The sequence below is a fragment of the Platalea leucorodia genome, assembly GCF_965183815.1.
Source record: "Platalea leucorodia genome assembly, chromosome: 1".
NCBI classification, from domain to species: domain Eukaryota; kingdom Metazoa; phylum Chordata; class Aves; order Pelecaniformes; family Threskiornithidae; genus Platalea; species Platalea leucorodia.
Window position 1 is genome coordinate 58,700,933 of NC_138823.1, and position 17,020 is coordinate 58,717,952.

At 42.2% G+C, this 17,020-nt stretch overlaps 1 protein-coding gene across 2 annotated transcripts in view; it reads left to right on the plus strand.

Moving 5' to 3' along the window:
* The window catches only part of LDLRAD4 (low density lipoprotein receptor class A domain containing 4), a 196,357-nt gene that overhangs the window by 25,052 nt on the left and 154,285 nt on the right, over positions 1–17,020 (plus strand). For both annotated transcript variants that reach the window (XM_082327427.1, XM_082327428.1), the window contains exon 2: positions 13,512–13,652. In XM_082327427.1, the coding sequence (XP_082183553.1) occupies positions 13,512–13,652 (141 nt within the window). The remainder of the gene's footprint in view (positions 1–13,511; positions 13,653–17,020) is intronic.

A 17,020-nucleotide genomic window follows, 5' to 3' on the forward strand; every position in this document is an offset into this window, starting at 1 on the left:
AGATTTCTGTGGGATGCCTGTGTCAGTGTTTTCTGCATTGTCTACTTTGTAAGCACTTTGGCTGGAGAAATTATGAAATAATCTTGGTTAAATAGCTGCTCTATGGTCAAATACATTGCTGATGCTTAAACAAAATTGCAGAATTGTAGTGTGAAAGAATCTTTATTGAAACTGTGCTGCTTAGGTTGCTAAATGCGGCACTCTCAACCCATAAAATACTGACTTTACTCTTTGCTGTGCGTTCACATTTCTTCCCTCTTGTCTGTCTCTCCTGTGCACTGAATGTTGGGAGCACTCGTGGACGAAAGAGGAGCATCTGGTGGTAGCAGTAACTTGGCAGCACAGATACCTGGAAGTGAAACAGAAATCTTGTGTAAAGTGTGGGGGAGCAGAGCTCACCCCCTTTCCCCACCACAGTTAATCTGCTTCTTCCCTTGCCATCCCAGTATGGTTTGGACTGTTGCTCCAGCAGTGGTATCACTGGAGCCTCACAGTGTCTGTGCCTTTTAGTTATTTTGGAGCGTTGCCAGAGACTCTCCTGACACAGACAATGGAAAGATAACTGCATTTTTTTTTTAAAACTGTTTTTATTTCCATAAAAGTAGAAGAGAATTTCCTGGGACAAAGAAAAGGCACTTTTGTAGCCCGAGGGTGTTCTTCCTGCTCAGCATCACAGACCTGCTGCATGCAGCGAACATGGGAGGGATTCTCCAAGATGTTTATAGTGGAAAATGTTAGGCAAGCCAAATGACTACCAGCTCTGCTATATGGAAATGCATATGGGTGGGAGTCTGTATACATTGGGAACGCAATACATATTTGGGAGGGAGTGTTCATGGAAATTGGCTGGAGGATAAGGCAAGGGGGAGAAAAGAAGAATTTTCTAATAGGAAAAACTTTTTTTTTTTTTTTTTAATTTTTAAAAGGTTTAGCCATAAAAATCCAGCCTTCTGGGAAAGGTACTAAGGTGAGTAAAAATGTGTGACTCATTTTTTAGATAGAGCTGAATAAAGACTGAGGAATTAAATAACAATTGATACAAGACAATACTAGTTTGTAAAAAACATTGTCTATGCTGTATGATGCAAGCCATTGAGAGCAATCTGTTTGGCTGTACTCTATGTCTTATTTTGCTTATAATTTTTGTTAAGTGAACACTGAGGCACAGTGACCTGAGTTAGACACTTTTTAGATAATTGGACTTAAGGGGAAATAGCCTTTAAAGTACAAAAACGAACAGTGACAAGGTATTTACAACAGGAATATGCAAATCTCTGCAGATGTGGATTGGAGAACATGTTACAGGTGATAAAGAAACTTGTCATTAGTCACATCAGTGTGCATTGCACAATTCAAATGCCATTGAGAAGTGAAAGGAGAACTCTCTTGTCTGTTCAAATCTGGAATTCACATTACAGGGGAAGCTCCGTAACTATCCTGCATCGTGACACATAGTAAATACATTCATTTCTCTTACATTTTCTGCACAGTATGCATAGGAAGATGTGTTATAAACAATATTGTCATCAATATTAGGTTGGCATTTTCTGAACAGCCACCTGAAACGTGGTATACTCTTGCCTGCATTGTACATGTATGGAAAGTCAAGTTTTCAGGTATATTCTCAGACCCTTACTTGCTTCAGTAACATTGCACGATTGCAGATGAGAATGGTATTTATTCTGTATTTCAGTACCTCCTAGGAGAGCTAACCAAAAACAGTTCATGCCTTATGGGGGTCACAGTCTTTAGTAATCTGACCTAATTTAATAACAGAGAACATAAAGACAGCACTTTTTCCCACCAATCATCCTGTTTCCCCAACCCCCAGATAGTCCTCAGGTGCTGAAGTAACTGTTGTGTCCTCATCTGGGTCCGTTTTTAGGACCGTAATAAAAACTTAGCGATGCATCTGTGAAGTGACATGGTTTAGTCTATATTTCTCTGGATTCAAAGATCCTGATGTTACCTGATAAAATGGTCTAGTCTTGAGCTATTTGCTGTGCAAATAATATTCAAAAGAAAGAACAAGAAGCTGCTACAGTAACATGATTTTTTATTTTATGTTCCTCTGTGTATGCAGCACTCTACAAACCCAGTGACACTGCTTGTGATTATTAAAGACTTCTTAAGATGAAAACCAACTAAGATAATTTTAAAATATTTACCATAATTCAGGAATTCTTTGAATTATGATTAAGGAGAACGAGATGTTAAGAAAATCTCATTTGCACATACTCTTTACTTCTCATCTGCACTTGCCCATGATAATGACATTGTGCTTGAGAAAAATTATAAGGTACATATTTAATGTATTTTTAATCGTCTCCTCCTGTAATTTCACAACTGAAAATGAGAGCATCATTAGCTGAGTCACCAACGCGCCTTCCCCATACTTGATTAGGAAAACTCTGCTAGTATGTATAGAAACGTCAGGGGCCATGGGGGCTCCCCTGGCATCCGTCGGGGCAGGGCCTGGCAGCCAGGGCCCGTCCCACCACCCCAGCCAGGAGCAGGGCAGCCAGGGGGCACTGGGGCAGCCCCAGCCCTGGGCATTGAGCACCTCCCTGGGGTGAGGTGATGGGCCGGGACGTGGGCCTGTGGGTGGGCCTGGCGTGCCATAGCAGACCCCGCTTTGCCACTGCATTGAACTGGGAGAAATGCAAAGCCTTCTCATGGCTCGTGGAAACCCATCCCTTGTAGGTCGTTCCTTCTCAGGAGCTGGAGTGAAGGTGTTCCTTGTCCCCCACCTTGGCAACTGCACACATCTGCCATGGCATTCTGCGTCCTTTCTGCAGGCTCTGACCCAAACACCTCATGGGTCAAAGTCAAGACGGTGGCTCGGTTGAGTTGTTGGCACTGACACAAGGCGCTGAGCAGGGGAGCACGAGGCATGTGGTGCTGGGGAGAGGTTTCTGCAGAAGCTTTGTGGCTGCAGAAGGTGTCAGGCTGCTTTGGTGGGGATGTAAAGGAGGCTTTACACAAGTGCAGAGCAGGGGACGCAGTTCTTGACATGTGTTGAGAAGCTCTGGCATTGCAGTGCTGTGTGGGCATAAACAGGCAGATCATTGCCAGGTCTGGAAAAGCAAGTGGGTAGAAGGGCAGAAAATACAAACCTGCACTTTGATACTGCCTTGCTGTCTTACAAGAAATAAAACAGAAAAGATTGTCCATGAAGGTGGCAATAAAAAAAGCTTTCCTTTATTTGCCTTTCCCTGTGGTGGCAAAACTGGCGATTTGCATGGTCCTGATGGTCTTTGAGGTCACCTTGGAGAGGCACGTCCATTTGAGATGAGTGCTGTGATGGGAACTGTCAGTCCTTCGTTCTCAAATAGACCTGCTCAGGGGAGCTGCTTGTCCCCGCTGCGAGGCTGCGGAGACTCGCTGCGTGGGCAGGATGGTGGCTGAGTGACAGCCAGTCTCTTGACTTTAGTGTAGATGTGAAAAAGTTTCCAATGTGAATGAAAACTCTTCTCGTAATGCCCCAACAGACTTCAAGAAGAGGCCTGTTGCTTTTCACACTGGAGACAGGTATATATGGGGAAGAAATAATACAGATGAAAACGAACCCCATTGACAAATCTTAAAATCAAGGAGGTCTTTCAGTTGTCCCCACAGCGTCAGGCTGTTAATTAAGATAAGCATAGTGAAATGTCCTAACGCCCTGAACGGGTGAAATGAAGAGCAGATTTCACTACCTGTGTGTAAGAATATTGTGTTTGCTTCCTTTAGCTACTGGCATAAATAGTAACTAGTTAAACGGTATAGCTTCAGGCTTTGCCTTAAGCAGAAGATGAAAAGATAATTGCTGGATAAGCCAGCAAGCATGGGGGACTGCAGGAGGGTAGCAGCTCAGCAAATGAGACTGGTTTTGAGTTGGTAACAATCTTCTCTCAATCAGTCCGGTTTTAAGGCTGTAATCTCTCCTGGGCAGAGGAGGTCTCTCAGTCTCCATGTTGCGTGGCCCCGAGAGCAGACTCCCCTGTCCTGTGCGAGGCTGTGGGCAGCGAGGACAGGCCTTTGACTGTGGCTTACAGCTCTGCTTCTTTCTCTGCCTAAGCTGATCCGCTTTCATTTTTGCTGGTATTCTGCTTGGCATTCTTTTTATGAAGTGATTTTTTGTTTTGTAAAGACCTATTTATCCCTCCCTTCCCTGCACCAGTGGAGGTTTATTAGATTGCATGGCAGCCTGCCATCTTCCTTATTAACCAAGCTTTTTCCCAAATAAACATGTTCCTTGCGTACACTGCCTCCTATTTATGATTTACTTCCTATTATAAAGTTACAATCTACAGTATTAAAAATAATACACAGACAGATGTTTATCAGAGGTTGAACAGGGTTTTATTGTACTGACTCTGGTATTTGTGGTTTCTGTTTCTTTAATCTCTAGTGAAGTGTGCTTCCTCCCACCCTCCCCAATTCACTACTTCTGCCTCTTATTACCCTTATAACAGGTGATTATGCCCTTTAAACATATTTTCTTTCAGGCTGTTACGTGTTGCAATATGAACCAGGAGTATGAAGAAGTATGATGCCATACTTAAAATGGAGCCTTTATGTAAGAAATTAGAAATTAGGCCTTTATTCTAGAGACCTAGATGCACCCAGAGGCAAAGAGATTTTCACCTTCTCCTTACGTGACACCAGCAGGGTATTTGATCACCCTCTGCTGGCTGCACTGCCAGGGCTGCGACCAGTTCGCTGGATTTTGGGAGAGTGTCTTTATACTCCGGTTAAGTCTCAGGCATCACTTAGGATTTCATTTTGTGCGTTTGAACTGTGTTGCTACAGTTTAGCCACAACAATTTGAGATCACTGGCTGCGTATATAGTTTTTTATTTTTTATTCGAATGGATGGAATAGAATTCTGCCCCTGGGTCAGATAATCATCTCAGACCCGTTAAATAAATAGCTGTGACATGCATCGGAACAGTGGCCTAAACCCCCATATTTTTTCAATATGACACTTTGTCACTTTTTTTTTTCTTGGCCTGTGGTTAGACTTACATTACAAAAACAAACAGCACTTAGCTATAATTAAAAATGCCCTACAGTAACTGGGATGACAAAACAATGGGAATGCTGTTCATATGGATGAAGTCAAGTGTAAATGAAGTCTAAAAGAATTAAACTGAATGCAAGGATAAAATTATCTTGTTGGGTAGGCACAGAAAGTGTAAAATAAGCCTACCCAATACAGCAGATCTTGCATTTCACAATAAAAAAACACTGATCAGAGGAGTTTTTTGTATCATGAGGCAAATCTGTCTTTTGCTGTTTGTCCTGGTTTCGGCTGGGAAAGGACCTCCGAGAGGTTTTTTCTGGAGTAAATACAGAATGGCACCTTGGTTACCTTCTTCTATGATGTTTCCTCCTTCATTACAATAACTTTTCAGTATCTTGAACATCCTTGGGTAGTTAAGATACTTCTATTGGTATTTCTTGGGAATATTGTTTCAGTTTTGTCTAAGGTTAATAGGCAATTTAAGAATATCATCCAGAGGTCTGCCCCAAGGCTGCATAGTTATGAGTGGCAGGGTGTGTGGGATAGTATGGGCAGCTACCTAGGACAGTGGGCACCTCCAGTATTTCAGAACTTCACCCCTGAACAAGTGCAGAATCCTGAAAAACTAGTGAAGTATTTGGAAAAAGTATGCTGTCACCCTGGCAGCTCCTGAGAGACACAAATCAACTGCAACATGCTGGGGCCTGGCCCATGCCTACTGAGCCCCGTTCAACACTGTTCAGAACCCTCAAGGGGAAGAGAAGGCCTCTGGATCTGATGACAAAATGACAGGCACTGTGGCTACTCCAGCCCCCGCAACAGGCACTGTGGCTGAACCAGAGAACCAACCCATGCCAGAATCAGTTGCCCCTATACACAAGAAAAAAATACACAAGAAAATCGGCTCGTTTAGTAAGGGCTGATGATGAACCAGGGCCATCAAGAGAACAGGAGGAGGAAGAGGCAGAACCAATAAATGAGATGATAACCACCTGATCCCTATCCTTGAGTGAGCTGCAAGAGAGGCAAAAAGATTGCAGCTGTCGTCCAGGTGAGCACATTGTCACCTGGCTGCTCCAGTGCTGGGATAACAGGGCCAGTAGCCTGGAATTGGAGGGAGGGAAGCCAAGCAGCTGCGACCCCTTTCTAGAGAAGGAGGCATTGACAAAGCAATTAGAAAAGGGGCAGAAGCCCTCAGCCTCTGGAGGCAACTCCTGTCAGGTGTGAAGGAAAGGTATCCCTTCCAGGAAGATGTTATATGTCACCCAGGCAAGTGGACCACCATGGAGAGAGGGATCCAGTACCTGAGGGAATTAGCCGTGCTGGAAGTGATTTATGATGACCTGGACAAGGAGCAGTTATCCAGAGATCCAAATGAAGCACGTGACCCATGTGGTGGAAATTTCTATGGAGCGCACCATTGTCGCATGCAAACTCATTGGCAGTAATGACATGGAAAGACAGAGAGGAACCAATAGTGGATGAATCAGCTGGCCAGCTCCGGCAATATGAAGAAAGTGTCTCTTCCTTCCTATGGGCCTGCATCTTGGCTGTCAAAAAACTGTCTGAAAATCTGTCCTGGGAGTTCCAGCAGCTTGAAGAGGATATATCCTACTCCTCACCTGTACGGACCAGTATCTCAGCCATTAGGAGTAAGCATCCCTCTGCTCAAGAGAGATGATATAGTGGATGCGCAACACGGGACACCCTGTGGTTTTACGTGTGTGACCATGGAGAGGACATGAGGAAGTGTGATGGAAAATCTGCCTCCCCGGGAAGCCTGCACTGGAACAAGGTGAAGCTCCGGAACGCCTGCAATACATTGATGACATCATCGTATGGGACAACACAGCAGAAGAACTTTAGAGAAAGGGAAGAAAATAGTCCACATCCTTCTGAAGGCTGGTTTTGCCGTAAAACAAAGGTCAAGGGACCTGCACAGGAGATCCAGTTTGTAGGAATAAAATGGCAAAATGGACGTCATCAGATCCCAATGGATGTAACCAACAAAATAACAGCCATGTCTCCACCAACCAGCAAAAAGGAAACACAAGCTTTCTTGGGCATTGTGGGTTTTTTGAAGAATATATATTCCAAATTACAGTCTGATCGTAAGCCCTCTCTATCAAGTGACCCAGGAAGCCAAGCGGTTAAAGCCTCTCTGGTATGCAGGACGATGCCTGAAATATAAATATGGGGAGGCCTGGCAGATGGATTATGTCACACTCCCACAAACCCCCCCAAGGCAAGTGCCATGTGCTTACAATGGTGGAAGCAACCACCGGATGGCTGGAAACATATCCCATGCCCCATGCCACCACCTGGAACGCTATCTTGGGCCTTGAAAAGCAAGTCCTGTGGCAGCATGGCACCCCAGAAAGAATTGGGTCGGACAACGGGACTCATTTCTGAAACAACCTCTTAGGCACCTGGGGCAAAGAGCACAGCATTGAGTGGGTATATCACATCCCCTGTCATGCACCAGCCTCCGGGAAAATAGAACGATACAATGGTCTGTTAAAGACTACACTGAGAGCAATGGGATGTTCAAATATTGGCATACACATTTAGCAAGGACCTGGGTGCACTTGGTGGGAGATGCAAAAGTATAGGGAAGCCCAACGTGTACCTCAAGGGGGTTTGATTTTGGGTGGAAATAGCCAATGAACTGAATTGTATGATGTTAATTGCTATATAATACCGTGTGTCGTCACTACTATGGTTGCTATATGCCATATCAGTGGTATTACAGCAAGAATCACCCAGATTAATGAAGAATGAATTTTGATCAAACTGAGCGAAGTGCAGCAATGATAGAACCGGACAAGTGCAGCTGTGATGGAACCAGAACTGGCTTCAACATGCAACAATCCAACACCACACACCATTTCTCCCGCCCTGAAGGACTGTTATGACAGACGGAGGCCAAAGTCATGGACTGAATGAACTCAATGGACATTTTAGAGGGATGGCCCGTAGACTAAGGGAATGATATCTGTGTGTACATATCAAAAGATAGGAAAAGTGATGGTGATTAACTGGAATGTATTGGAAAGTGTAGGACCTGGGCATGACGTAGATGGTATAGAATAAGGGGTGGATACTGTCCTGGTTTCGGCTGGGATAGAGTTAATTTTCTTCCTAGTAGCTGGTATAGTGCTGTGTTTTGGATTTAGGATGAGAACAATGTTGATAACACACCGATGTTTTAGTTGTTGCTAAGCAGTGCTTACAGTGGTCAAAGACTTTTCAGCTTCCCCTGCTCTGCCAGGTGCACAAGAAGCTGGGAGGGGGCACAGCCAGGGGGGCTGACCCAGACTGGCCACAGGGCTATTCCGTACCGTATGGCGTCATGCCCAGTATATAAACTGGGGGAGTTGGCCGGGGGGCAGTGATCACTGCCTGGGGACTGGCTGGGTGTCAGTCAGCAGGTGGTGAGCAGTTGCATTGTATGTCACTTGCTTTGTATATTATTATTATTATTATTATTAAAGAATTTTATTTCCATTAGTAAACTGTCCTTATCTCAGCCCATGAGTTTTCTCACTTTTACTCTTCCAATTCTCTCCCCCATCCCACCGGATGGTGGGGAGTGAGCGAGCGGCTGTGTAGTGCTTAGTTGCTGGCTGGGGTTTAACCATGATACTGTTGCAGCTGAAACCTGTTGCAGGATGTTCAATTAACGATTTGAAATGCAGTCATATATTAATGGGTATTTGTATGTAGAGAGTTTGTACATACAAACATCTACCTTGAACACCTGAGCAATATACTTGTTTATACTACTTGCATACAGTTTATAAAAATAGGAAACGTTCATAATAGTATTCTTAGTATTCCTTTTTTTTCAAGGTACTCTAGTTCTACCTGGAAGTATGTTTACTAAAACTTTATGATGAAGAATCAGTATATCGGCAAGATAAATTTTTAAATTGTGCTGCAGACATAATTACGAACATAGACATAATCATAAGAAGGGCTGTTCTTTTCAGCCTCCAGTCACGGTCATCTTGCTTCAGGTTTACCTCTAGTCAGAGCCTTGCTGACCAGCCTACTGATGTTTCACTAATTGCCTCTTGAAATGAAGAGGAAAACTGCCTAGCTTTGAAACATTATTCATGAAAGAAGGATCATGCTGGCTTGTTTTTAGAACAGGAGCTTTTCCTGCTCTTCTTGTCTAGACAGGCCAAGTACAAGACTTTGTACTGAAAAGGGCTCTCTGGTGTGTCATTAGGCAGATTGGTCTAGTCTGGGCTGGTCTGGATTTCCCTGTCAGAGTGTTTTGAGGTCACTCCTAGTATTTTGGTATAGACCTCTGCAGGTTTATTTACTAACCTTCAGTTTGACAATACTCTAATATTTGATTCCTACTATATCCATCAACCTGACTTTAATCCACCTTGCTTTACAAGGAAGGGTCCTGTTCTGGTTTTAGTAAAAGCACACACTGTTTAAAGGCGTTTACTATGCAAACTACTTTAAGGTACTGAATTTTCCTTTACAGTTGCAAATACATAACGTTAGGTATGTTCAGTTTTCAGACGTATCTGTATTTTCATTGAATAATCTGTTTAATTAATTTGTCCCATTCCTACAATACATTTTTCCTTTGAGTATTTCCTTCAGACTTAACCAGAACATGATTATGCAGGCTAAGTTTTGCACTTTTTTGTCCTCCATTGGATATCGAATTTTGTTAGATTTAGAAGTTACTTTTGCACATGCATGTCTTATGGGCTGATCCTGGCCAGCAGCTAAGCACCCGCACAGCCGCTCGCTCACCGCCCCCTCCTGCCACACAGGAAGGGGAGAGAATAGGAAGAGTAACAGCAAAAAGTTTAATAAGTGAAGGAAGGAGGGGAAAAAAGTCATGCAAAGGCAGCCACTCACCACCTCCCACAAGGAGACCGATGCCCAGCCAGTCTCCGAGCAGTGGCAAGACAACCCCCTCTTTTTTATTGCTGAGCATGATGCTGTATGGCATGGAGGATACCTTTGGTCAGTTGTGGCCAGCTGTCTTGGGCATGTCCCCTCCCAGCCTCTTGCCCACCTCCTGCCTACTCCCTGGGAGTAGCGGAGTGAGAAGAAGAGAAAGCCTCAATGCTGTGCAGGCACCACTCCACAATAGCCAAAACACTGGTGTGTTATCAACACTATTTTGGTCACAAATCCAAAACACAGTGCCATAGGGGCTGTTATGAAGAAAGTTAACTCCATCCCAGCTAGGCCCAGTACAGGATGACCGCTTTCTTGGCAAATAGATTTGGTGGGAGATCACAAGGCAAGACGACTTTAGCAACACGGGCCATTTTAAAATCAACACAGAATTCCTGCGGTATTGTGAGCAACCTTTCAGTCCACGTGGGCACATCAACAGGGGACGAGAGGCCTGATGACTCTTTTGTTCACCTTGACAAAGGCAATGTTCATGTATCTGAGGGAAGGAGGAAGCAGCCATAAAATTTTACCAGAAAAGTTGATTGAGTCTGTTTTTTTAATTCAAATTTCAATGAGGACCGTTATCTAGGACAAAAAAAAAACCCTTAAAGCACAAATTCTTTCCTCTGGTTAGTCATCTTATGGTAATGTTAGTTAAAAACCAGAACTTGAAGACTTTAATAAAGCTACTAAAAATTTAATGCTTCATTTGGTCTTTTGTCTGAAGACTGTATAATCTGGTGGCAAATAGAAACCCAAAGTTCTTAGCTTTAATTACTTTTGAGCTGACATCTTGCTTGAGTATTTTATATCAGCCATGGGGGAAGCATGGAAAGCTTTGCATTAGGACTCAACACAAAGACATGAGAAAGAATTAAATACTGTGGCCAAAGTAACATGCCAAATGTTCTAACTTCAAGCAATATGGTGTTTGATATTTGTCTTTCAAACAGAAGCAGTATGTCCTTTACCACTCTAATTTCACCCTGTGTTATATTCCTCGTTTAAGATACCTGGAAAGTTTGAGCCCTTTCAAGCCAACTTTTCTCATCTTGCAAGGCAGCTTTGTTCTTTTCTTGTTCCAGTTTCTTACTTCATGAAGTTGCAGAAATCAGTCCTAAAGTGTTGTAATTATCAGGTTGTTAATACTGAGACCGATCTTTTAAGTCTTCTTTCCAAAAGTAACTGTTAATGACTTTCTTAGTTCCTTAGGTTTCAAAGGGTTACTCTGGTTATGAATTTTAAAAAAGAAAAACTAAGCCCTTAAATGCCTCTGAAGTTCTCTGTCGCAACGGAGAAGGACAGGACGACAAAGGAACATGGAAAAATATTTTGTTTGTACAGTATTTTATTGTACAGTTTGAGTAGTTCAAGTACTATAGGGTTGGACAGAAAAAGCTTAAATCTTGAGGACCTTATTTAGGCAAATGCTCACTGATTTTTAAGTGCAGTGTGTTCGAGTGGAATAGAAGGATAGATTTTTCCACAGGAAATGCTTGTTTTTCTTGCATAGTATTTTATGGCTCTTATTTATATTCCTAAATAGCATTTTATATGTTGCACATGTTGATGCATATGTCTTTGTAGCAGCAGATTCTTGCTGCTATGTATACCAAAATGCCATTCATACTCTTGATGAAAAGTGTTCGGAGTGAAGTCCACAAATCACTTTTTAAAAGCAAATTTGCTAAGAAAAACCATTTTGTTTGCTTTCCCAATTTATTTTTCCCCTCCTTCACTATTACTATTATTTTTCCCCTCCTTCGCTATTGCTTATGTTACACAGCAGATATGTGTGGGTAAGTATCACGCCTCAGTAACTGTTTTAGGGGCTTTTTAGAATTATAGGTCCTGTCGTCTCAGTTCAGAGTAAGTAAGTCCGCGTGCTGTTAAGATTAAAGGGAAGTCTCTTGTTGATACTCTTGAAGATGAACAAATGCCATCTCTTTGCTGGGAAGGACCAGAGATCATCTCTCTTAAGCAGAATCAGCCAACCCAAACTGCAGCCTTAGGGAAGCCCAGGGTTCAGGGAATGGCACCAGTTTAATAAACTACTTGCTAGTGTTTCTTGTTTTTAATTCCATCTACTTTGCCTTTGCTTATGAATGAGAATCGCCAGAATCTGTCAACATGCTGGAAGTGTAATCATTAAGTTATAATTTGTCTAGATATAATATGTCCTCTGTTCTATATGTGTAGCGTATTTAACTTTGGAACAAGCCTAGTGAGAAAGCTTTTTATAATTGCATGTATATTTTTGTGAACATTTCTTAATTACATCTCAAATACTGACTATAAAGCTTTGTTTCTGGAAGCGACATTTAAATGATCAGTTTAGCAGAAGGGCAATGGAATTTTAATTATCAACCACAGTAGACATCCTTAGTACATAACGCCTTATTTAAATACCGAAGTATTACAGCTTCAGACAGAAGCCAAGTCAGTCAGACTGAAGCCCTGTCTGACTGGGCTCTGAAAATTAAAGAAAAAACATCCAAGATGACAAGGCACTGGACTATAATTCCCATAAAAGGCTACCACTGGTTAGCACTTACTGAATCTTTACCACTAAACAAAAGGCCAAGGATGGAGGTAATGTCATCCCTGTCTGAAGGGGTAACTGCGTAGCAATCCTGTCAGTGTAAAATTTGAGTGGGAGATGAGGTGAGGAGTTTTTCCTTGACTTTTTTTCAAAGAGCTAGAGATCAGTCTAGTGAGGTATCTTACACAGGATTAGTTAGCCAGCCTGCATCCTTTTGCACAGAAAGGCAGAGAAGTAAGAAGGAACTTGAGGTAACAAAGTTTTTGTTTAAATACTTGGTCTCATAGGAATTGTTCTCATGACTGAACCATGTTTAGGGGAAAGCATTCATTTCTTTGTAATGAGCAAAATGTAAAAAATACAGCATGCCTGTGTATAGCGTTCAGACACTTTATAGAGGTTTTAGCAGTTTACTGACTTTGTAAAGCAAACTGGCATGTGGGAATTCAATGTGCAGACACGGAGCGCTTGATTGTAATTAGTTGGGAGACTGGCAAATTGGCTTTGGGAAAGTAGTTAAGGAATAATTGTCTGTGTCTGGACAGGATTGTTCCTGGTTACGAACTATACTGTTGCCTTACAGCCGATGCAGTTTTACATTGTGCAAGACTTTTTTTAATGTGGGACAATTATTATTTTTATTCATAGTGCTGTCTTGCCGCAAATATGCAAGGTGCCACACAAACATGTATGAGAACACAGTCTTTGACCAAAGTGAATTGTAATCAACAGGAACTGCAAAAAAATATTGTCTGTTTTTTTAAGAAGAAGAAGTTGAATTTCTGCAAATGGTAAATCTGTTTACTAGTGGATTGAATCTGGTGATCTGGAATGTGTCATGTATATATTTATACGTGCAATGCTTACAAAGACTATATTATTTATTTGGGGGATAAAGTGCCAAAGACCCATCTGCCATGATAGCATCTACTTGAAAAATATTGCCTTTAATATCAGTCATTCTAGCAGTGAAGCACCAATTTCCTCACACATTTTTGTTTTGGTTTCTTTTTTGCCTTTCAGAGTGCAAATTCACCTGCGCCAGTGGTAAATGCTTGTATCTTGGTTCATTGATTTGTAACCAACAGAATGACTGTGGGGATAACAGTGATGAAGAGAACTGTCTGCTTGTAACAGAGCATCCACCTCCAGGCATCTTTAGCTGTAAGTACTGGCTCTTTGTGTGCATCCGTGTGTGTACATATGTCGAATGTGGCTGTTTACCTCAGAAATCAGTCTGTTCGGAAACTTGGTCTGCAGTATGGTATCTGGGGGGGGTGAGACTGAGGAAGTAAATACCGTTTTTCTCTGAACCAGCAGTGATATGTAACACTCTAGGTTTCTAAACCTGGAAAGTTGTAGTTACGTAAAGGGAGTTTGAACTGCAGATATTGTGGTTATAATCATACGGGTCATGTGTGGCTTCTGAGAAAGAAAGCATAATATATAAATGATTAAATAATTTGTTTTCCAAGGCTCTAAAAAAATATTTTGTGCTTTGTCTGTGTGACAGTCTTTATATGCTAGTAAGGCTACTAAGAAAGTTGTACTCTTTCCAGTTATCATGCCTATTAATCAAATGTATTTTATTAGTGCTGAAATCAGCATCATTTGGTAGATCACTGAGCTTTTGTAGGTATATATTTAAAATAGCTTGAATTGCTATTCTTTGTTGCATAAATGTCTCACACAGAGTGCCAGAGCTTATCACCAGAATTGCTCTCTTAATGCTTTGCCCTCAGTGATGTGCACTGAAGTCAAACTTCGATTTTGTTCTGGTATGTTCTGCAATAATTTATTTTTACACCACAATTCGGCTTTCTGGATGGTGGAGAAATCTTCCAATAATGCTTCTGGTCTACAAGTACAATAGAAGTGGTGTTATGTTACTTACCGCTTTCCAAATGGTTTGGTTCCGCCAATACAGACATCCCTCAGCATGCTCTTTCACCTCTGGTTGTGACTATGGCTTAGGAATATCTGGGTAGTTATGTTGTTACTAATAATAGGAATTATAAGCAGCATGTGTCTGTAATCTTTGTAATGAACACATGTGCCATTAAGCAGGACAGAATCACTGGAGTGTATTCATAATAGAAGATGAAGTCAGGTGTTGGATATACGCCTTTCCTCCTCTGCCCTCTAACCTCCAAATGAATATGTTTCTAAATGTTGTACTGTAAATGGTTTTAAATCTTGTACTTTGCGGTACTTTGGTACCTCTGCAGTGATTTCAGGGGTTTTGAAATAATGGCCTACGTATGCTTTTATGTTAGTTCATTTTATTTTTGCTTTGATTTGTTTTTTGGAGCAAAACTCTTTCTGAAGCCCCAGGACTAGCCATAGGCTTTGGTGATGGGTCCAGATTAAAATGTCGCATGTGTTTGCTCATGAACTTAGGCTAACTTTGGCTTTTGAGTTGTAAAAAAGTTATGCCTTATTATTTGTGCATGCAAAACTTGTAAGCATATCTTTAAAGTTCAGATAGAGGAATTTTTTTGACTGGGACTGTACAGCTCTTCTCTTAAACCAAGCCAGCACAACCGTTTGCCCAAAAGGAACCACGAAGACCACTGTGGTAGCAGATGGAGGGAAGGACTTTGGTGACAAGCAGCAGTTGGGGCATTGCAGGTGGTGGCCCTGTGCGGCCACAGTGCAACGGTGGCACCTTGTGAGATCCTAGGTGGAAGTCCGAAGGCCTCCTTCAGCTTGAGGTCTGATAGCCGGGGAACCGGTGGTTTTTCAGTATCCCTCTGTCCCTGTGGCAATTGTGCAGTAATCACAGCAGTGTTTTGGCACCGCACACTGGCCTTTTCCTCAAAAGGCCTTTGGACTGTAGAAATCGTTACTTGCTTGATCCAGGATCTGCAAACTTCCTGGTCTCCCCCTAAGGCACATCCCTCCCTTCAGGCGTCGCGGTAGGTCAAGAACATGAAGGCAGGCATGCCTGAAAGGGAGCGGTGTTGGTAAGCTGGCAGGTCATCCTCCTCACCTCCAGTGGCGTAAAGTTTATCTGGGCCAAACACAGCAAAATGTGTCTGCAAAAAAACCTTCGGCGGCAGGTTTCCTACTGCTTGTACTGGAGCTTCGGTGTTTCATGATCCTGTCTCTGGAAAGCTGTGAGGGTCAAAGTGGCGGCATTTCTCTCACTTTGCAGTGGACATGGAGAAAAATTGTTTGCTTCCTTCTCAAATGAGCCTTTTACAGACATGAGGACTACTACCACCCATCTGTCAGTTACCCTCTGGGAGGGTTTAAAAAGAAACAACCAAAAAACCCTCCAAACCACCAAGTTCCTACACATGAATTATGTTTCCTTAAATCTCTTATACTTGTCCATTTTCTCTGACTCCTTCTGAAATATGGCATCCAATAGTCCTGCTACTTCAGACCTCCACAGTGCTGAGTGGAGTAATTAGGTAAACAATCTTGTTAAGTCCTTCAAGAACTATATTTGCTGGTTTTGTAACAACATTGCAAATGAGGAGTTGGTAGGGGAAATATTTGATTTATTGCTAGGAACATTCGGAAGTGTTTAACTTTTTGCTTACCTTGTGGCAGAGAGAGTGGTTCATTATTTGTTGCGTTTGAGGATATTGATAGTGACTGTACTTTTTCAATGCGATAGGGACTGTGCCACAACTGCTGGTAAATAAAGGGAATTCTGTTTTAAATAAAAAACCAAAGCCCAGTGAAACAGGGTCTTAATGGTGAAACAAAGAGGAAAAAGATCAAAGCCAGACAGAAAAATAATACAACCATAAAGAGTATTTAAAACAAATGAGGATCAGTGATATTTATCATGTTCTGGCTATTAAACAGGCTGTTACATGCTCGAAATCAGTGCCAACTGGTAATAGAAAAGAGCATTATCATGAATGTGGCAGTTGGTTGTATCGGGTTATTCCAGCCTTGAAAAAATGTTTCTAGAATACTTCTTGAAGTGAGGTCCCCAGGCCTTAGAGGTCTGACATGTTGAATTAAGGAACTTGTGCATGCTTTTGCTTCAATGATTTTAATGGGCATCCCTAGCAGAGTACACCAGAGTATATGTGCTTGAAATGTCCCAGCTGACAAGGCTACCTTCCAACACGTATATTCATTGGCCTCTAATTAGTGACAAGAAGGTAATACAGTTCTATAAGAAGAAAATGAGTGTTAAAAGAAATCACATGAGGAATTTCAAAGCAGGAATTTCTTTCTGGTCAGTGTTATGTATCAGCTCTGTTCTTGCATCTTCTTGCTTGTGCCCAGTTCTCGAATGGGCAGGAAACTGTTGAAAGGAGCCCTGTGTAAGCTTGTGCTGGTCTATGTCCAAGCAGGGTTGCCTGTTTCTCCCTGGGACTGCTCTTGCCTTTACCTAGAGCACGTTGGCACTACTGTGGTGTGCCTTCCCCTCTGCTCTTTCTTCAAAGAATCCCTCTCTCATGCTGTATTCAAACCTTCTGTCCTCCTGTGGTGGAAACAATATTCATCTCATTTCACAGTAATACCTAGACTGCCCCCAAATGATGTCTAAATAAATAAATTTT